A 22,891-nucleotide genomic window follows, 5' to 3' on the forward strand; every position below is an offset into this window, starting at 1 on the left:
ATTGGGATTGCTTCTCAATTGATGTTGCATGAGCCGTTACTAACTACTACAAAAAGGGTTCTTAAAAACAACTACCGATCTAACCTCAAGATTTCAAATTTATAATCATATGAAACAAAGGTGAAGTTTTGGCCAGAAATTCGTTTTTAACTAAAAACATGTGGCATAATGATGAAGCATCCTACACTGCAAATGATTCTTACGTTTAAAGATATCAATTACCATATTTCTCAGTCCGTTTTACTTCCTGTAAGAAGACTTCCCTACAAAACAGAGAATGAGAAACATTTGTACCAACAGGATGTTATCAACCAAGCCACATTTCAGTTTTACGACCCCCACTACCGCCCACAGAATGCCGAATGCTGATCTTCTCATTAGCATATTTTTCCTGCAGCCATTCGAAACTGTTCACATCAAGTTTCCCAGTAACTGTTTTTCCTTGTTTTCTACGATTATGTTGTTCCCGTATGGAAGCCCAGAGTTTCTCTATGGCGTTCCTTTGTTTAGATGTGAACCTCCGTATGTTATCAAAAGCATGCTTTGCTAATATGTCTATAACTGTCTGGCACCTGAAAAGTAAAACCGAATAAAAGAATAAGAAAGTCTATCTCTGCAGAAGATAGTGGTATGCTTATACAGTATGTAAATTTCACCAGAAAGCACAAGCTATATAGAGTTTAAGAATCTTACCATGGAGTTTTATAACGCCGAGCAGCTATCTCTAAACAAAGGACCAAGGCTTCTCTCTGTGACTTGAGGAATATCTTGGTCTCTTCCCCCTCCCACACTTTGAGAGTTACAGCTTTCTTTCCCTTTACTCTATCTCCTTTCTTCACTGCTTTTGGAGCTAAAAATGCCTCAAGCCCAAATGGATCAGACTCCGTCACATCATCTTCTTCATCCAGTATATCTGAAGTCATGTCCTTCCCTAAATTATCCTCATCTGTTGTTTTAATTTCCTCTTCAAGGGCAGCTGCTTCCTCTCTGTCATCATCCTCAGTTGCAACTGGCAAATTAGATATTGCTTCTTGTAATTGTCGAGCTGTTTTTGAAAACTTGGTAAAAGCAAATAATGAAAGAAAAGAAAAAAAAAAGACAAAAAAAAAAGGCAAGTCAGGCAAGGGGAACATATCATCAAAAAAGAAAACAATTCAAGCCAACAAAATTATATATCTAAACCAATTTTGTAATAATATAGATTTTTATTAAAAAGCTCTAATTTTTACTCAGCAATGAGAAAAAAGAAGGTACATTAGCAATCAGAATGCTGAACGTCAGCTCATTTAATATTAACAAGACTGCAATCAATTGTTATGATACTCCTTTTAATCGAAATGCTGAAGTGCATATTCACTTCAAGTAAATTCTACACACAACCTCAAAACACCGTTCATAGTAATGTCAATTGTATGCTATAGAACATTTTTGTTTGACTATAAACAGTGATAACAATGATTGTGTAGGTAAGCATTATACTAAAGAGGTACAGTTAAAATGCTCATCCACGGTTCATGCTTGTTACCATACCATATTAAAAAGGTAAGCATTACATGATTCATGAAGTTTGCTTACAAGCTATTCCATTAGAAAAGTTCTTTACCATGAAGCTGTCATCAGTAAGTAAATCATTTGCCATCACAGCTCTGATCGTCCATGTTGTTAACTGATTCTTTTGCTTCTTATTGAGACACTATACATAGAAGATAAAAGGTTCTATCAGTCAAGTATTTTAAGTACAAATTTACATACTAGTAAGCATTATTTTGTTCTATATAGACTTAAAAGCTTACCTCAGAGGCATCTTGTGCTGCTGAGAACAGAGCATGGATATCTGTTCGTATGGAAGGATCTGTGCAAGAGGTAGATGCTGTCATTGCGGCTTCTAATATGTAAAAGAAGTAATCACTAGTTTCGGCCTTGACACTTCCGGCCTGAATCAGCTGTATGGCAAGCTTTGAAGCCTTCGAAAACTTCGTAGGATTCTTTATATGTGAAGCTATCTTCTGCATGGCCTCTATAACCTGTTGCTCTGAGGCATCTGTCATGGTTTTAAACCTCAACTTCTTTCCAGGCACAGTGGCTGTGAATCATTAAAAAAAACAAAAACACAAAATGTTAACAACAGTTCCAGCCAACTTATCTTTTGTTATATGAACTGCAAAAACCAATTACTTAAAAGTGCCAAATCATACCCATAATCCACATTGAGGGGCAATGAACAAGGAGAAAGGAGGGAAGGAGATTGTTTCACACATTAGTATTCTACAATTGAAAGACATACTCTTTCAGTGAACATAATTTATTTCCCTTACTGAGGTCTGAGGGGTAGGCAAAACCCACTAAGAGTCGATTCCATACTTCATAACTGTCTAGTACAATTCAAAAAAGATGGCTAAATTTAAATCCTACTACTTTTTGGAAGGATCAACAAACAGTTGGATTCTAAGTCTTTAAGTTTTCTAGCTTGGCTACTATTTGGAAGGATCAATAAACACCCGATGTCTTCTTCTTAGCACAGCCTATAGGCCAAAGATGAAAAGCTCACGGCATCTGATGTTATTTCACCTAACAAACAGGACCTAAGTGACTAGTGCAAACTAAATAATAACCTAAACTCCCAGAACCTGTTGCCCTTGGGCATTGACTGCGGTTTAAGGTCACCTCTTTTTTCTCTTGTGCACAGTGACTGGAACCATCTACAGTAGATTGTCAGGATCCATAATCCCATAATGGCAGCAGTAACTTGTACGGGAACAGATCATATCAAGACAACACAAAGAATCACATTCTCCAAAAGCTACACTGCCAAGATTATTTTGGAACTTCAAAAAGCAAATGATAGTGGGAGAACATAATGCCTGTGACCTATTCACCTTTAAAATAACCCAGTAAAATTAATATGTTTTTAAACTTCAAGCTGTTTAGCAGAACCCACACAGAATGACGTTTTTATAGTACTTTCGGAGGGGGCACCAAACAATTGGAGTCCAACGGTACAGTTCTCTAGCTTCAGCCTCTTAAGATGATACCTGTGCCAACTTCTTGTTTCTAATTCAATTTAGTCTGGGCAAGCTTTTTCTTTCTTATCATATCCTAAAGGCTAAAAAAACTCACTTTCTATTTTCTTTTCCAATGGTTTCTCACCTATCAAATGGGAACTCACTGACTGATACCCTAAAGGTTATCTTCAGCATAAGTTCTCCAACTAGTTGCTATGAGGCACTGTGGTTTAAACTTCACATTTTCCTCAGGCAGAGCGGGCTGAGAACCACTTACTATGCATCAGCTTCATCTCAATCCACTGATATATTCAATACAAGATGCAAAACTAAGAACCAAATAAATATAAGTTCATTAAATTCTCAATATTGGCAGCCAGAATTCGAAGAGGAAACAAACCACATCAAGTATAACACAAACACACATTCTCTGGAAGCCACATTTTCTATTATTATTTCAAGAGCCACATCAAGTAGAAGATCATATGCATGTCCCTTATTCAGTTTCAGCCTATCAGAACTAGCTTAAAGCAATTCTTTTGTTCTAACATGCCAAGTTATGTAGACTTTTCTTAATATCTAAATTAATTAGATTGTCACGATCCATAACTCATTATTGGCAGCCGGAGTTTGAAGGGGAACAAACCACATCCAGAAAGACACGAAGAAACACCTTCTCCACAACCCACATTCCTAATAAAAAAATATAATTTCGAAAGCATATTATTGTGGATTTACATAATGCATGTCCCTTATCTTTCAGCAACAGAACCCACAAAAAAAAAATCAATATTTCGTTTATTATTCCAATATTCCAAGTTGTTTAGCAGAACCAAAAACACCAGGAGTCTCAATTTTCTTGCTTTGAACTTCACTGATCAAGAGCTTCGTTTCTACTAATTCATCACCTTAATCACTAATGCAAACCAAGCAATAACTAAACTAATGCAACTCCAAAAACTAAATGCCAAGAAAGGTTAAAACTTTATTATATAACAACTACAATTTACATACAAGATTGAACATTCTCACTGCACTTGCAAATAGTAGCAGGGTTGTGAATCCCTAGAATCAAAACCCAAGAAAAAGATGAAGAATTACCTTCTGGGTTTAGCTCAGAGGCTTCATTGGGCCGCTTGAGGGCGCTTTTGAGAGCTGGGGTTGGCTCAGATGGCTGCTTAGGCTTCTTCAACGCGCTTTTCAGAACTGGTTGTGGAGCTTGAGAAGGAGAAGGTGAAGAAGAAGAAGAAGAAGAGTCTGTGGAAAAAGAAGCGAACTTTGGTTTGAGTTTGGGTTCTTTGTGCTGTTCTTGAGGTTCTGAAGAGGGAAGAGGGTTTGCAGAAGGAGGAGGTAAACCTTCAAACAGGTCGTCGGCCATTCTCTCTCTCTCTCTCTCTCTCTCTCTCTCAAACGAAGAAGGAACAGAGAGAGTGAACAAAAACCGGGTTTGTATATGCACAAACCCGATTGTATTTATAGCTTTCTGTTTTGGTACATCTAAGCCCAACACCAACTGGCCCATTCCAAAGATGATATTTTGGGGTTTTTATTTTTATTTTTATTTTCTCTAAAAGCATAGATAAACACTACTGAACTTCCCAATCGAGAAAGTCACGTCATCGAGGCAAATCGATAACTTAAATCATTATTACGAAATGAAGTCTCTAAGATGAACATGGCATTTCCATTTTGCACCCACAGACGGCTAGAGTCACTAGACACATATTCTTTGTCCTCTAAGTTTTTGTAGATAACAACAGACTTCTAGATCAGACGCTCAACTTGATGTTTGGTTTTAATGATCTCCAGCTGCTGGGTTAGTGAGAAGAAGATCGAGGATTTCTTTAAGGCTAGGGGATTGGATGATCAGAAGCTTCGAACTTAATCAACGGTAGTGGGATTTGAAAACTATGCTTATTAGGAGACCTAAATCTGTTGTCAACTACTGACTTCTTACCCTCAAGAACTCATCAAAAGCATGATTTCATAACTGTTTATTATTACGACATTAGTTCTAAACCACGTTTTAACATATTCCAATATGTTAATGCGTTCTATGAGTATTACTAGCTATGACACCTCATAACGTATTGTACGTACTAAATCATGTGAGAAATGAGATTTATTTAAATTAAGGATAATCTCAGCACAAATTTTAATTGTACTAAACTTGATATGATATAGAACTACTTAACCTGAATCTTGGATCTCTTAAGCTTGATGCTAAATCATACAATTAGGAAATTACTCGATCGAGTGATCGAATTCCAGCTTTCAAGTATCTTTACATATATGTCCTTTCATGTACTGATTGCGTTGTTACATGCATGATTTGCCTACATAAATATATGGAGAGGTCGAGAATACGAGCAATCAGATATGTTAATTTGCCGGAGAAAACAGGAATAAGCCGGAAACAACTGACCGAAGACATAAAACTGAGAATTGAAAAACAGAAAAAGGCCACTTGCTCGAAATACAGAGAACTTTCGTGGTAAGTAAACATAATTATCAATTAAATAGGGAAAGTAGTTGATCCGTTAATTTAAGCTTTGACCTATGAAGGAAGATGGAAATGAATTTAGAAACACTCCCAGATCGATGATTTCCTCCCAGGTCGTTTTCTCTTTGCAATCGCATAGGGAACCAGTCTGAGGTAGTGAAGGACGTGCAGGCCACCTTCTCAGTAGTCACGCGCATGCACGTGACCCACGCAATAACGAAAACCCTAATTCCCAAGACCGACACATACCACCTTAATTCGCCCATTTTCATATCCATCAATTCCATCTCACCCTATTCTCTCACTCAGAGGAACAAGCCAGCTCTCTCTCTCTCTCTCTCTCTCGCTCACTCTAGCTAGATAGAAAGAAACATACATACATAAGCCGGCCTTGATCTTCAGGTCCTTCCCTTAACAAAAACACACACCCACCTCCCCAAGTTAACCCTAAAACCAGAAACCAGCTCTTCGTTTTTTTTTTCTGATACAATCTCACAAAAAGAGTGCTTTCTTCTTTGTATGTTCGTTCCTTCCTCTTCGAGCTCCGAACTTAATTAGAGTATCATTAAGACCATGTCGAACCCATGGTGGGCTGGCCAGGTGGGTCTAACCGGAGGACTGAAACACGAAGGCCCAGCTGGAAGTAGGTCTCCGATGACGTTAATGAAACCAGATCTGGGAATCTCCATGAACAACAGTTCCACCAGCCACCTTCTTGGCGGTGGAGGTGGATCAGGATCAGCTGGGGACGAGGATGATGAAAGGGACAACGTCAGCGGCGACGACCCTAAGGAGGGTGCCATCGAAGTCTCGGGCAGCAACAGGCGCCCAAGGGGTCGTCCTCCAGGGTCCAAAAACAAGCCTAAACCGCCCATCTTTGTGACAAGGGACAGCCCCAACGCCCTCCGGAGCCATGTCATGGAGATCGCCAACGGCGCAGACATAGCTGAGAGTGTGGCGCAGTTCGCCAGGGCAAGGCAGAGAGGCGTCTGCGTGATGAGTGGGAGCGGGACCGTTACCAACGTCACGCTCCGACAGCCTTCAGCTCCCGGAGCGGTCATGGCCCTCCATGGAAGGTTTGAGATTCTGTCCCTGACGGGAGCATTTTTGCCAGGGCCTGCACCGCCGGGGGCGACCGGAATGACCATATACTTGGCCGGAGGGCAGGGGCAGGTGGTCGGAGGAAGCGTTGTGGGACCTCTTGTAGCTTCTGGGCCGGTCATGGTTATAGCAGCAACTTTCTCGAATGCTACTTATGAAAGACTGCCCTTGGAACAAGAGGAGGATGATCAGCCGCCTGCGCCGAACTCGGGGCAGACGGCCGGAGGTGGCGCATCTCCACCCGGTATTGGTGGGAGTTTGGGAGATCCGAATTCATCTATTTCGCCCGGGGTTTACAATTTGCCACCATCTTTGGTTCCTAACGGTGGAGGGCAGTTGAACCACGAGGCATACTCAAATTGGGCTCATGGTGGGGGTAGACCTCCATTTTAATCAAATCAACCAAAGAGTAATATAATCTGCTCTTTGAACTTTTAACTATGAGAGATGAAGAATCGAAGGAAATTGAATAGGTTGAGCTAGCCCGCTGCATGTATTTCTAGCTGTATTCTGTGCTTGCACTTAATTATTTGAGGTATTGATCGAAGAAGATGATGCTGATCATCATGAGAAGTATTATGCTTTGTACATTTGCAATAACTACATATGCTGGAAGTCTCACTCTGGAATTCATAATCATCATCCTTATCGTAAATCTTCTTCTTCTTCTATTAGTTTCAAGAACTGCTAACTAGTACACTAGCTCCACGACTACGTACTACTACTCCCTTGCTTTATATCAACTTGAAAAAATTTATAAAATTAACAGTACCATATAATTTATAATTTATATGATACATAATTTCATAGCCGATCTTTGTGAGGCATTTTAAAATTAGTTTGTTCTCATAATGTTTGGGGATTGCATTTTATTCTTACATTTTTGCTAATTATATATTGTTGTTGGATCGATCTGGTATTATATACATATATCGATCTAATTGGCTGATATGATATTGTTTGTTGAAAATTAATTGTTGATAATCATAACCAGAATAAACAAATAATTCTGGCCAAGAAGCAGGCAAGAAGTATACGTGAAACAATTCATACAAAAATGGTTTGGAAGTTATTAATCGCTTTATCTTTTGATTATCGATCCCCTAGCTTATAGTTGGGTCTTTAATTGATCATCACTTTCGTTTCTGTAGTTCTTTAAGAAGTATATACTATATAGTCATGTTTTTATAAATTAATAGCTATGCAGGTTGTTTGATCTCATTGGTTCTTGTTTTATAGAACCAGTACAACTATTGCCGTTCAACTTTTGCTACAGTCATCTAAACATATTTATATCACCAAAACGCACTCCATGTTGTATATGTGATTCGAATTGAAAAACTTCGCTACATGTCTAATTAAACCAGAATGAAGATCTAGGTAACCTTATACTATAATAAGTTTTTTTCCATACAATTATACTATAATAAGTTGCAACTAGTAGTTCCTTCTGTCAGTCATTTTCTAGTCCATGAATGTGCGTAATGAGCAATGGTCATCCAGTGAAGCTATAAACAAAGAACCATTATTTATTATTCATACATTTAAAAGTATTCCACGGGAAGTAATGAATTTGTGTCTTTACTTCAAATCCGCCTTCAAGTGCTACAAGGTACGTACTAATATATAGTTGAATCAGTGGAGCAATAACGATCCTTATGATCTATGGGACTTGGTCAATTTTTAATCAAGCCCTTCTAGACTTTTACTTGAGATTCACTAATATGCCAGCTATATATATATATATATGTAGCATATATATCACTATTTACTGATGTTTTATTCACTCTTGAGTCTTGAGTATAGATGGACTCATCTATAGAGATGGTGAAGAGCTCCGCGAGAAGTATGTTTGGCTGGATATTCCAACAAAAGTACTGCAAAAAGATGAAATGAAAAACCGTAAATTTATTCGAAGCTACAGATGTCAGACCGTTCGGGTATATAAAATAATTAACTAACCTAAGCTAAAGAGTGGGTTGTAATTTTGATGGGACATGAAAAGAAGTGAGCAAGAGCACGACGAAATTTAAGATTAATTAATTATGTAACTAAACAAAAGAAATTTAAGATTAACTAGATCATAAGGATTTGTAGATATGTTTAAAAATTAAACCTCATCTTAAAACTCAATATCAACTAGAGCTTCCTCAATGGATCATCGTTCTATGCTATATATGGTAATTAGGTGTAACCAAGTTAAAATCATAAAAGAGAAAAAACACTTAACTCTAAAGTAATTTATAGGAAAAATCAGATTAATATGATTAACAATGTCTCTTCAAAAAGGATGTTCTCGTGGTAACATGGAGGACCCTCTTCACATGGATTCACATGATCTTTGTTTAATCTATGAGCCCTAATTTGTTAATTGGTATATTACCTGTAATTTGCACACAACATTCGTATGGTAAAGCAACTTTGTTTATGCTAATGCGCCTATGCAGACCCCACGAGAGTCGAATTTATCATTGATTAAGTCCCCATTAGCCCGTGCATTGATTAAGACAATAATATATATATGGACCAAGACTAGCTAATATTAATAAATGAAGCCTCCTTTTTCTGTACCATTAGTTGTTTTGTCGGCAAAAATGACAATTTATACCCAAATTTGATCATAATGGTGAGTTTTCACCCTGAATTTGTATTTAAGTTAATTTACTTCCTTAATTTGATAGAAATTACCGATTTACACTTCATCAGTTAAATTTAATGTTTTTCGTCCAATTTTAAACCACATGTCATATATTTGAAGGGCATTATTATCATTATATATTTATTTATATTTAATAATGAAATAAATTAATAAAATTACTTAAGAGGAACATTAGCTACTATATTTATTTATTTTTTCAAAACATGTTATTAATTTATATATTTATTATTTTAAGTGATATGGTATGTTAAAAATTATTAGAAAAATATAAATAAATACATAGAAAATTGCAAATAAATATGTACATATAAAAATATATATATATATATATATATATACACAACATACTATTTGAATGAGTGATTATGTTGAATATATAATTCGAAGTATAGTTAAGTATTTAGAAAAAAGATGTAAAAAAATAATTTGATTAAAAAAATAATCATCCTTTAAAATAATATTTTTATTTGTTTTTAAGAAAAATATAAAAATAAAATGACAATATTACTCCTCATATGCATAACATGTGACGCAAAATTAGATAGAAACAGTTAAATTAACAGATGAGGTGCAAATCGGCAATTTTTACCAAATTTATGAGATAAATTGACTAAAATGTAAGTTCGGAGTGTAAATTGAAAATTGCAGCTATATTCATGGTGTATTTTGGTAATTTTTCCTTGTTTTGTCTTTAGTGGTGTAGTTTTACCAACAATTTAAAGGCCTCCAGTCATGTTTGAAAGTGTTAGGAAATTAAACTATAATACTTTGAATTGGAGAATCCGTAAAACCTGGTGCATTAAGCAAATGAGGACAACCAAATAAAGTTGAGCATCTGATTTGATAACTAATCAAGTTAATTAAACAAATGTGAAGTTTAATCGATATTGGGGAATCATATGCACATCATAGGCAGTGGAGAGGTATTGAGGAGCATGTGTTGATGCACTTTCCAACTATGAGAGAGACGAACATGAATGTGAATATGATAATGTTGATGATGCAAACGAAGGAGATTAAAATTTTATAGTTGATGAACCGGTTGGTATTGGATACATGGACCTGCCGTGGAGCGCACGTTGTTTTATATATGCGCGCAGGTGATTTCGATCATATAGTTGACCTAACTTTCATACGTACGAGTGCTCTTAATTGGATGCCATATGTTCATTAGGGCATCTTCAAGTTATATTCGATTGAGCTAGTTAATAGTTAGTACTAGGTATGCTTTCTTCTTAATTAATTTGACATTCTAACTTCTCTTTGATTTCAAGCCATGATCTATCGTTATAGACATGTATAAATATCTATGATTTTGTGTTTAGTTACTATAAATATCTAATTTGACATCTAACTTCTATTTGAGTTAGTGACTTTCTACTTTAAGTGTTTGGGCTTGATTTTGTGGAGTAAAATCATACTTTAATTGAACTGTTGCTGAAGTAAAATCCATAGCCATTGAATTGGACAGGGTTACGTTGGAGGGTTTGAAGCGTCTTTAGCTATAAGTGGATCTAAACTTTTCTAGTTAGGTGTATTGGAGAAATTGTTTACAACATGTTTCTCAATCAAAGAGTTTTGACAAATCTCGACACAAAATGATCAAATACGATATACCGATACTAGATATTCAATTATCATTTCTTTTCATAATCGTGCGTGATAGTTATCTTCTCGGCAGTTATGCTTTAATATTATCTAGCTCTATTATGCGTTTTAATGTTTTATTTATTTATGTGGGTACATCTCCCGCAGACATAACAACGTGACGTACAATTACAATAAAAACATATAATATATTTTGATCATGAATACAATACTATATCAGTATTAGTTAACACATCATTTCATGCTAGCTAGCTTTCTTTACAGAATGCATATCAATGACAATAGTAAACAGAAAACAAAGTACTATGCTAACGTACGTGGAAGGTAGAATAATACTAATTAACTACAACTCGAGGTGAAACCAGATAAGCCTTAACTATGCTCAGAACTCAGAGTGGAGATGCATATTCGTCTTAATTTTAATCATTTCATCTGTTAATCTTTTTATATAGAGAAGTGTGTGCACATATCAAACTATCATATCATCTCTATTTTCAATTCAATTTGCTTCTCTTTTCTATTTCTTAACCCTGAAACGTAGACACACACGTACAATCCTTCATATATGATAGCATATGCAATCTTAACAGCATTTCATATGATATGCATATATTAGATATATTACTTGATCTCTTTAAGTCGAAATATAAAATGAGGAACACTAGCTACTCGAGACACTTATGATTGGTTGATAGCAAGATTAGTTATAAACTAAAATTGTACCATCCCAACCTTAATTTGTTTGAGATATATATGTTGATTGCTTATTCATCTATCATTGGCAAAATGTATAGATATATTCTAATAATTCTAATCTGTTTGTCACAATGTTATAAATATAGGATCACTACTTGAAACGTAACGGTTATTTAATCCCAACGAGACAACTTGATTCTTCTATAGTCAATAAATTGTCTCCGTTACATACTTTTCTTCAGACAAATGAGAGGCCATATTTCCTGGTCTTCAGGTTCATACTTTGGAAAAAACAAATGTGTAAATGAGATAAGATGAGACAAGAAGATTGGTTTGATCATTGCCTCATTGGTACCAATTCCAAGGGAGCTGGGTATGGGTTCCCCTTGACCAAAGAGCATGGACGTTACACTACAAAACCGTATGCAGCTCGAAACTGTAACGTGAAGGATATAAGCATTGCTGTATGGCTGTAGTCCCCTTAGAAATACTGATATAGTCTTATAGTGTTTAGAGCTCAATTCTCCTTATATATGCAATAGTGGCTTTAAGTGAAGTCAAAGATATAAGGTTATCTTCTGGATTAGCTGCATAGTCCCATGGATCATAAGCAGATGAATTGTGAAATATATCATCATTGGCAATGTAGATTAGCTCAACAAGTATCCACCTAAAACATATAGATTACTCAATAATGATTTCATTAGGCAAAAACTTCCGCTCTTTTACATTTAATTTCAGTCTTCGACCTCACACAGCAGTTGCTGAGATATTCAACCGAGAACCAAGTCTGTGCGCCTTTACCATGATGCAGATCCATGAAATTGTTAGACACAGGAAATTGCATTTTAGAAATAGCCAATAGACTTCAAGCATGCAGAGTTCTTCAATAAGCATCCCAGCAATAGACTTCATAGTTCATACAGGCTTTTGGAACTTTCCGTGAACCCAAACCCTTCGCATGCTCTTCCCATTTCGACGATTCACCGACTTAACACAGCAGTACTCAAGCTCAATCTGATGAAAGCATGATGATAGAATATTAGCTAGTTGAAAGTCAAAAGCAATTAGGTGCATATTTATCTATCGGCTTTGCCGTCTTAATCCTAAAGATTAACCTCAACCACCAGATGAAAATCTAAAAAGTTAGATTAGACGAGATAAAAGCATCTTAATCCCAGTTTAATGGACAAAAAGGTGTAATGGCAATGGCAGAAAATGTTTAACCCTCTCTCTAGTACCTCAATAAAGCCTGCTCCTGTAAATAGATTTCTTACGGTATCCAAACAGAAGAAATAAGAGTGTGTTCCGTCTGATCGCATATACTCCCGGAATCCCACTCTTTTGTCTGTCTCAAACCGAAGCATGCTCATGTCATAAAGGCCTGAATTTCATCACACAACTTCTGTTAGCAGAAAAACATTAGAAAGAAAAACATATCAGCAAAAAATAAAAGAAAAATTGAAGTGCAAGAGATCTTCAATTTTACAACTCCAGTTTTAATTTTTAAATCAGGTCTAAATTGATCAATTACCATAATCCCTAAATAGGAGCAGGCCTCCAGGTTTCATAACAGAAAAACATTCCTTGATGGACTTTGGCATCCTCTGAAGTGATAGCGCCGAAAGTGTGAATATCTGACATTCAGCATGAAGGAGCTTAACCACCAAATGATTTATTTATGTTTTTCAGTGGAAAAAGTATAGTATAACACATCTCAAATCATAAAATCAGAACAGGGCACCATCTCCATTCTAAAACAGGAAAGAGTGCAAGTAGGCCTGTTTGGAAAAAGACAAAATAGGTGATTTTAAAGAAATCTGATTGGGGTCCAGCAAATTTTCAGGCCTGTTTCAATCTGAGAAAGGTATTAGAGATTACCCACCCCAAGCTTTATCTTTAGTAACTTTAACAAAAAACTTTATTAGACATGTAACTATGTAAGCACTCAAAAAATTCCAAGACATAAGAGAGTTATTGACCACAAAGACAAGTGAGTTATGAGTGTGAGCTGTCCCAGATAAGTGGAGAATTTTCTTTACTGGTTAAAATCACCAAATTTCGCCAGTTCAAACATCCACATCAGACCCCAAAGAAAAGGTAAGAGCAAAGAAACAGGGGTATGTCTGCACTTGATTTGAATACAAAGGAACATATGGAGCCAATACAGACGTGATAAATGTCAATTAAAAACCTAACACAAGTTAGAATTATGATGTAACAAGTAAGATGTAAATCCAATGCACTTTGTAATATATATAGCCTTTAAACATAAAAGTTGGTAGACAGAAACACAATCAAAATTTATCAACTGATTAAGGTAATGTTGAACCATGGAATCCCAAACTATCAGAGGCTACTAGTTCCCAAAGACAAAGACACTGATATCAGATAATATGCAGTTCTTTTAGGTTCTATACTTTCAAAGGTTAATCTAATTATCCCATTGCCAACAAAATTTTCACCGTTTGATGCAACAAATGCTTACCAAGGTAATAAAATCAACTCCACCAATATAACATCTGCTTTCTTTCAATGAATGTGAATCATTAAGATTGCTTTCGTTTTTCCCTCTACTATCTGTAGACACAAACAGAAAAGTGATTTTTTTTACTGCTTGAGGGACTGCTTTTATGTATGAAAATATAAATACTGAGACTGAGAACTAACCTGAAGTTTGTTTACCATTTGCCTGATTAGGATTTCCATTCAACCATGTGGGAAACCCAGAGGTAGAGAAATCACAACAAAATGTATGGAAGCGATGCTCAATAGAAACAAGGTTAGAAGCATAAATAGTCTCCTTAACTCTCTCAAGGGCCTCAGTGCTACAATCACATGCGTAAACAGTGACCTTCTCGTTTCCCCTGCAATGAAAATAGCACCTCGTAAAGATGAACGTCATAAAAGCAAAGATCACAGTTCATACATTCCTCTCTAAATGTCCCAATTAAGCATTTTATGTGCTTATCAATAACTACACCTACATAAATTCGTCTCTAAATTGGAACATTACCTCAATATTGGAAGAACAGTGCTGCCATTACCACACCCCACCTCCAAAACCCTGGAATTCCCCTCACAGCTAACCAACTCAGGGAATTCTTGCAGCAAATATCGCCTTTCCTGCATTGAAAATTCACACACACTTAAAAATCAAACAAGAGCATAGCAAAACAGATCATAAGTTCCTTTTTAAAGCATCCAAATCAAACCTGAGAAGCCATCCAAACTAAACAATGATTCAATAAAGTAAATTCTAAAATTATGTCACAACTTCAAACCCAAGACAATCACACATAAAGATCCAAACTTTACACTATTTCCTCAACCTATGATAAACCCAAACTTCCCTATCACAGTTTTGGGGCACACACAAATAGAACAACTCTAGAACTTGATCAAATAACTACAATTACATTGAAAGATTGAAACTTTACAAACAGGGTGAAAAGATAGAGACCTTGAAGAACTTCCCAGATGCATGACGGTGATGAAACTCATTCCACGGCTGAGATTCAGCTTCTTCTTTTTCTTCTGCAACTGAAAGAGAGTGTTGGAAAGGAACCAAGTGGTACCTAAACGACGGGTCGTTTTCCACCTCAACTCTCAGCTCGTCCCAATCAAAGTCCTTGCTAAAGTACTCTGCTTTCTTCATCTTCTCTTCTTCCACTGATTTTAGTCACAGAGCCCGCGCTTTTGCTCCGGTGGAAGGCAAACGGCGTCGCTTTACTTCCTCACATTGTTAACAAATGAAGGTTTCTTAGCAGAAAGAGGACCGAAATGTCTGCTTTGTCCTTGCGATATGATGTGGCCAGTCAAATAAAGAAGGGTATAAACGACTTTAGAACCGAGAGTTTGAGCTTTACGCATAGCTGGTGAGTTCTTCTGTTTATAAGCTCAGTTCACTTGAATCTCAGATAACAGAATTGATTTGAATCTGAGTGCAGGAATGAACATATTTCAGTAGTTGAATCATAACAATGTCTGTCACTTTTACATGAAAAATGAGTATCCTAGTATGGCTTTGGCATATCATATAAAACTATCTTTACTATCATATGTAAAACTATCATACTTATTAGGTACTTAATACATGTAATATGAAGAATATGGTTAGCAAATTCTAAACTGGAGATTCAAATGTGCAGAAGTTCTGAACTTCTTCGGTTCATGGGAGAACCCTAAAGAGTAGTTTGAGAGGATTGGTGTTTATGACTTGCTTCCTCTGTCATAGACCTTCACCGGCTCGTTGCAGAACTCTCCGGAGCTCATCGGACATCCCTTGCAAAATAACAGGTTTTCGGATCAGTCCGTTCATGCCCATCTGTAGACATTTCTCCCAGACATCTTCCTCTGCACTTGCTGTCAGGGCGATGATCAGCGGCCAACTAGGGTTGTGGAATTTCCTGATTCTCATTGCCACTTCAAACCCATCCATTTCAGGCATGTGAAGATCAAGAACAACAACCTGGAAAGGACTTTCGGCGCTACTAAGGGTACTCAGGCAATCAAACCCCGAAGAAACAGTACTGACTTGACATCCAAGTTTCTGGAGCAGTTTTGTGGTCACTGTCCTGTTTACATTATCATCATCTGCTACTACAACCCGGAGTCCTGTAAACTCTGAGTTAGAAGTTGGTTGCTCCGATGGATTTCCAGCAGCATACATAGTTCTTCCTAAAGGAGGAAGGATTTGAAACCTGAGAACAAGTGTCATGCTTTCTGCAAGATTGATTGGATTCATGGATATCCAGATATTGCCTTGCATCATCTGCAAAATATTGTTACATAAGATTCATAAGTTTTCCACACATGAGATAATATACTGTACTTCCATTGTATTCTCGCATCAATTGAAAGAATGGGCACATTAATGAGCTCAAGAAAAGGGTATTCATCTGACAAGATGCAAGCTATTAGGGTTTGCATTCATATATTTGAAACCTTTCTTAAATCTGTTTTATATAGAACGGAGCAATATGTTTTCCAACAACTTCAAATGCAAAGAGCATGCTGATTTGTAGAGGAAATGGCGGATGCGCTTATTACTGTGAATCCAAGTATCATACTTTTCACTAGACAAGAAGTGCACATTCAAAAATTGAATTAGTTGTATACATAACATGTTCATGTTCCCTTGGATAGCAACTACTCTACATCACTTATCACAGTTAAGACATTTGAAAATCTATAGTAAGTCTGAAAATAGGATGATTCTAGACCACATAAAGACTATATAGAAGTCAATAGAAAGTAAAATCAGTTCCACGGGGTTGAATCAATGCAACAATGAATTGGATTCATTGACAATAAAGCAAACATTAAAATATTTATTCACACCCGTAAAAGATACACCAGATCAAAATTTTCTTTATACTTATAACAGTTGACTTCCACTAAAGACCGGCATAACAATGATTACAGCTACGGTGCTACCACCGAGTTCCACCAGTCATTAACAGAAAATTAAAAAGGTCGATATAGTGGTCAGATTTCTGAGCAACATATACAATATAACTCAACATCTTATGACAGTAAACAAAGTTAGATGAATATAGATGGAATTTACCTGGACAATCTTTTTACAAATGTTGAAGCTCAGGCCCTTCTGAATTTCATTGCTGTTGTTGTTCCTCCTACCAGCATGATCTACCATCGATAATACTCCACCAGAATGAGAAGTTCCGTCATTAATCTCCAATTCGAACCTCACAGATATGTACTCATCTGGGGTACCTGTTCTCCACATTTGTTGCAATTTATCATCTTGAGTCTCAGAACCGCTCTCTTGAATAGCCCGAAAGATGACAGTTCCCCCTCCCTTATATGTGCTTAAAAGGTATCCAACCATATGCAAGATTACTTGAAATGCCCTTCTTTCATCCCCCATCACCTGATTAGGCAATGAGCTCTGAACATCAACTTCAAACCTAAAGCCCTTATACACAGCCAAGCACTTGGCAAGGCAAGAAGCTTCTTTGATCATGGAGTGGAGTTGAAAAGGCCTCATTTCCAGAGGAAACCTCCCATTATCTTTTGCTGACATATCCATGACATCATTTATCAAAGTGGAGAGAACATAGCTTGTTTTCACCATCGTGTCTACAATAATCCTCTGTTTCAAACTCATATTCTCTTGAAAAGTTGAAAGCAAACCCAAAATGGAATGCATTGGCCTTCTCATTCCATTACTCATTACCTTCTGAAACGACTGCCTTGCTTGGCTGGCCATCAGTGCATTCTTCTGAGCCTGCTGTAGTGCGCGATTTTGTTCTCTCAGCTTTTCTCTCATTAGTTGAGACTCCTCAAGTACTGCAGCGTGGGATAGAGCCACTGCAACCTGGTCAGCCACGACTTCCACTATCTCCATTTCATGATAGCTCCAAACTCTAGTATCTGACATCGGAAGAACCAAAACCAATATAGCATAAGGAGTATCAACTAACTGTGGGGTACCCCCTTTGAAATTTGAAACTCGAAGCATTGGCATCCGGATGGCTGCTACAGCACCACATTCGCTAGACCCACCACTACTTGCAGCTCCAAGTGCAGAATCAGGCCTCAGGATTCTTACCCTATTGCTCTCTCTTATCTCCAACACATTTGGGTCATTAATTGGGATAGAACGACGATAATTTCTCGAAGAACTCCCTTTCAACTCATGAGTCAGGTTCATATCTGTCCTACTCTCATTAGGCATCCAAACAGCACAGTTATGCAAGTCCAATGTCTTTGAAAGCTCAACCAGAGTCGTGTACAATATGTTATGCTTATCGAGTGACTTTCTAATTTCCTGGGTCAGCATTCGAACATGCCAGCTCGCTTCCTTCTGTATCTTCATCATCCCTATCTCTTGGTCTAATTCCAACACATTCTGCCTCAAGAACAACTCTCTTACTTTGACTTTCAAAATAAGAGGGAAAAGAGTTACAAGGGTTATTGCAGTTGCACACGAGACCAAGGCAGTGAGGAATTTGGCAATGGTGAGGGCAAGCATCAATTGGAAAGAGTGAGCAGAATGAGGGCCATAATAAGTCCAGGCATTGAGCAAATGGGTCAATCCACAAAGCACTATAAACGCGATGAACTGAACGAAGACCCATTTGAATGGAAAGTTTGAGCAGCTGACAAAGTAAATGAGCTCCATAGGGATTGAAAAATACGCTATAGCAATCATGAAATCACTCACTCTTTGACACTCTAAAATACTCTGAATGCTCCAAGAACCCTCATAGTCACAATTACAATTTGCAAATTCATTATCACTGGCTGTAACAGACACAGTCAGATAGGAAACTAACAACCCAAGAGCCAGTGCTCTCAACATTACACCCAAGTGACTATCCCTCACCATCTTCCAAACTTGATGAACCAAAATTCACTTGGAAAACAAACACAATAACAGACTGAGAAAGGAACAGAATCCCACCAAGTATGTTGAAAACTCAATTCCATATTCTTAAGATCTAAAAAAAACCCACCTGGGATTTCCAACAAAAACAGACATATTCACCTGCAAAAACTTCAAATTCAAACCTACCCATTTGCCACAAACCAAAACTCCTACTCTCTATCACTCTCCAGAATCCAAATTGCTCTCTAATATACTTTTCTGGGTTCTATCAACCCTTCAACACAAATAGAGCAAGTGAAGAAATCTCACAACTTCAATCACAAAACACAAAACAAGAAATGATAAATCAAAGCTTGCTACTTTTGCTTATCAAAATCCCAAAACGGTTGAACAAAAACACAAAGTAATAGAAGAACACACCTCGTGGCTCCTGTGGCCCAGCTGCCCAAAAGCTCAGATTTTTCAGGCTCAAACAAATCAAAAATCAAACCTTTAACACCAAAAGTTGAAGTGCTCAAAAACCAAACACTTGAAAAGAGATAAAGACTCAAACTTTGAGTAGCAGACTCTCAATCTGAACTAGCTAGAACAACCCCAAGAGACCAAATAGACCAAAACAGAAAGAAAAAAGCACATCAGAAACAGAGGAGCTGACTCAGAAAAGGGGGTCTCTCACTGGATCACGATGAGAGAGAAAAAAGAGGGGTTTAAGGAGAGGAGAGAGCGCGTGGGACCCACTCGCGTCCGTGAAGAGAACCCGGGCGCCTTAAATTAAGGACACACAGTCACACACCGGTAATAAACTAAAATCAAGGTCTTCTAAAAGGTTTGGCCTTTTTTTCCACCGCCGGATGTGTTTGATCGGTCGGCGGGGAGCGTGTGGACGACGTGGCAAATTTGGCGGGGAGGGTAAGGCGGTTAAGGAGCAGCACGTGCGTCACGTGTTTGGAGTTTCTCTCTATTCTTGGTTAAGGTTCAAGATCTTCAATCTACATGGTTTTTGGGGGGTTTGGCAAAATGTGCATGAAGACATGGACTTCTTTGATGCTGTTCAGGACATGGTTATGGATCTTAGATCTTGTTTGTTCTATACTCTATAGTCCATATATTGTGAAGCATATTTCATATTTTTACATATTTTAAGTTTAAGATTTAATACATTGTGAGGCATATTTCATATTTTACATATTTTAAGTTTAAGATTTAATAAATGAAACAGCAACATGTGAACCGCATATCGATCATTATTCAAAAACACAAGTTGTAGTAGAGTATTAAGTTCTGATTAGCGTTACGAAATGGTTTATTGCTAAAAGGAAATGACTTTGGAGGAGACACGTCTGACTAGTAACTAATCCTACTACATACTGCCAATTATAAACCTAACTAATTCGATCAATTTGAGTAATATTAATGTTATACAAGAACAATATCACAATTGATTCTTTTTTTTCAAAATAATTAGAGATTTACTGCAAAATAGTGGAAGATAGTGGGTGGTTACAACATATAGAAATTATCAACAAAATAAAATAATTTTTTTTTAATTTGACCTTTTTTCTCCCTATATTATTTCAATTAATTTTAAATTTATATATGATGTAAGGACCTATATGTATTTTAACAAGGTTTTTGGTTGACAAACTCTATTTTGGTTATAATAGTATAGATAACACAAGTGGGGGACCTTAAGAAGACATCACAAAAAAAAAACAGAGAAAACATGTGAGGGAATCCAAACTAGAAGAAGAAAACTTCAAACATGTCAAGTTTGACTCACAAAAGATTATTATACTAGCTAGATATGTTACATTATGCAGTTTTGAACCATTGTTTGTTCTATACTCTATAGTCCATATATTGTGAGGCAAATTGCATATTTTACATATTTTAAGTTTAAGATTTAATACATTGTGAGGCATTTTTCATTTTTATTTTACATATTTTAAGTCATGAATTTACAAGTTTAAGATTTAATAAATGAAACAGCAACATGTGGCTGTTCATATCGATCATTATTCAAAAACATCAAGTTGTAGTAGAGTATTAAGTTTTGAGTAGCGTTAGGAAATGGTTTATTGCTAAAATGAAATGACTTTGGAGGAGATACGTTTGACTAGTAACTAATCCTACTACCTACTGCCAATTATAAACCTAACTAATTCGACCAATTTGAGTAATATTAATGTTATACAAGAACAATATCACACCTGATTATTATTTTTCAAAATAATTAGAGATTTATTGTAAAATAGTGGAAGATATTTACAACATATGAAAGTTATCAGCAAAATAAAACAATTTTCCTTTTTCTATTTTTATTCCTACATTATTTCAATTAATTTTAAATTAGCATATGATGTAAGGACTTATATATATTTTCACAAGACTTTTAGTTGACAAACTCTATTTTGGTTATAATAGTATAGATAACACAAGTGGGGACCTTAAGAAGACTTCACTACGTCTTATATTAATAAAGTAAGAATTGTTCCGGGAGAATTACTATTCTACCCTTGTATGTGTCTTAGCCTAATAGGTTTCCTGTTAGGAGATAGATTAGCATCTCCGTAATAGATTAGGACTCCGAATCTTACGGGATTGTGGTTTTGTAATGCCTATATATAGGCCCTCATATCATTCAATAATACACAATTATTTCATCTGAAACACGTTATCAGCACGTTGCTCTAAAACCCTGAACTTTTAGAGCCCTAGAATTTTTTTTCTCTTCTCCACCGCCGGCCACCGTCGTCTCTGGCCTCCGACATCTTCCCGTCGACGTTCCTCGTCGGCGCAGCCCCTGCTCGCCGTCGCTGCAGCCCCCCCCGCTGCTACCTCTGCAGCCCCGCGCGCAGACCCTGCATGCTGCCCCTGCAGCCCCTGCCTGCTGCCCATGCAGCCCCGCGCGCAACCCCTGCATGCTGCCCCTGCAGCCCCGCACGCTCCCTGCACGCACCCCTGCTGCCCCCGCATCGCAGCCGCATGCAGCCCCGCACACAGCCAGCCCCGCACGCAGATTCTGCCCTGCGGCCCCTGCTGCCCTGCAGCCCCTGCGACCCCCCCTGCTGCCCCTGCACGCAGCCTCCGCAGCCCCGCAGGGTATCCTCCGCATTCGCTCCGCAAAAACATCTTTTTGCCCCGAAAAACCCCGCATCAGAGGATTCAAAATTGCTCCTCCCGCATATATACGCAATGAACGCGAACTGCACAAGCAAACTCTTCGCTCAAGAGAAGCTACTCCCGTCTTCTCTACCCTTTTGGGCCTTTAAACTATTTCTCTTTTTTCCCTTTTATTTTCCTATTGCTTATTAAATCGTTTATTTGCACTTTTTCGTTTTCTAACTATGTTTCACGTGCTTGCATAGGAAAAGTGATCACTCGTCGTACTATGGTGATGACATTCATGCCGAGATGGATGATACCTTTGTCATCTACATACAATTTTGATCGTATCCTCCCAAGATTTTATGTCATCGGACGAAGATCGAAAAGGAATTCATCAAGCAACTTCATGCATGACAATCGATTTGCAGTGCAATTTAATTATATGCGGTCTATTTGGCAGACCAACAAGTATGTTTTTCTTAAAGTTGCTGCTTTTGAAGATATATATATATAAATTATCGGGCGCTATTAGCCTTTTTCATGTCTTCTTTTCCGGCCTTTCTTATAACGCCGATGAGACCAAAGAGGGATATGATTCCCCTCTTGGTCGACGTTTTTCGTGTGACGGTCCTGGGGGAGTCACGTTATTATTTAAAAAGGAAGATATCGATTTCGTGTGGTCGCCTGAGTGCACCGCTGTTTTGGGTGCGATCATGAGAATCGCCGATATGCATCGATTATTTTGTGACCATATACATCACAACTCTTCTAATTCCGGTTACATACTTGAATAGTTTCGATTATTCGAAACCAATACAACCCTCGTTTCTCATGGATGCGTCGTCATTGCGACTGTT

At 37.3% G+C, this 22,891-nt stretch overlaps 4 protein-coding genes across 4 annotated transcripts; 1 reads left to right on the forward strand and 3 right to left on the reverse strand.

The window, feature by feature from the left end:
• Positions 1–80: 80 nt before the first annotated feature.
• LOC126799507 (uncharacterized) lies at positions 81–4,402 on the reverse strand. The gene is made up of 5 exons (XM_050526720.1): positions 4,104–4,402; positions 1,794–2,083; positions 1,604–1,693; positions 694–1,058; positions 81–572 (listed from the first exon to the last, which is right to left on the reverse strand). Exons 1-5 carry the CDS (start codon positions 4,378–4,380, stop codon positions 308–310), a joined length of 1,287 nt encoding a protein of 428 aa, XP_050382677.1. The 5' UTR covers positions 4,381–4,402; the 3' UTR covers positions 81–307.
• Positions 4,403–5,771: 1,369 nt separating this feature from the next.
• On the forward strand, positions 5,772–7,245 carry LOC126799511 (AT-hook motif nuclear-localized protein 20-like). The gene has a single exon (XM_050526725.1). The coding sequence runs from the start codon at positions 6,079–6,081 to the stop codon at positions 6,997–6,999; it is 921 nt and encodes a 306-aa protein (XP_050382682.1). The 5' UTR covers positions 5,772–6,078; the 3' UTR covers positions 7,000–7,245.
• A 4,943-nt stretch (positions 7,246–12,188) lies between these two features.
• LOC126799510 (uncharacterized) lies at positions 12,189–15,284 on the reverse strand. The gene is made up of 7 exons (XM_050526724.1): positions 15,033–15,284; positions 14,586–14,695; positions 14,240–14,436; positions 14,058–14,149; positions 13,104–13,206; positions 12,811–12,953; positions 12,189–12,586 (listed from the first exon to the last, which is right to left on the reverse strand). The coding sequence occupies exons 1-7, from the start codon at positions 15,225–15,227 to the stop codon at positions 12,488–12,490; spliced, it is 939 nt and encodes a 312-aa protein (XP_050382681.1). The 5' UTR covers positions 15,228–15,284; the 3' UTR covers positions 12,189–12,487.
• Positions 15,285–15,510: 226 nt separating this feature from the next.
• Positions 15,511–19,609, reverse strand: LOC126799505 (protein EIN4). Its single transcript, XM_050526717.1, has 2 exons — positions 17,142–19,609; positions 15,511–16,343 (listed from the first exon to the last, which is right to left on the reverse strand). Exons 1-2 carry the CDS (start codon positions 18,924–18,926, stop codon positions 15,801–15,803), a joined length of 2,328 nt encoding a protein of 775 aa, XP_050382674.1. The 5' UTR covers positions 18,927–19,609; the 3' UTR covers positions 15,511–15,800.
• Between the last annotated feature and the right edge of the window lie 3,282 nt (positions 19,610–22,891).

Source organism: Argentina anserina, chromosome 6, assembly GCF_933775445.1.
Source record: "Argentina anserina chromosome 6, drPotAnse1.1, whole genome shotgun sequence".
NCBI lineage: Eukaryota > Viridiplantae > Streptophyta > Magnoliopsida > Rosales > Rosaceae > Argentina > Argentina anserina.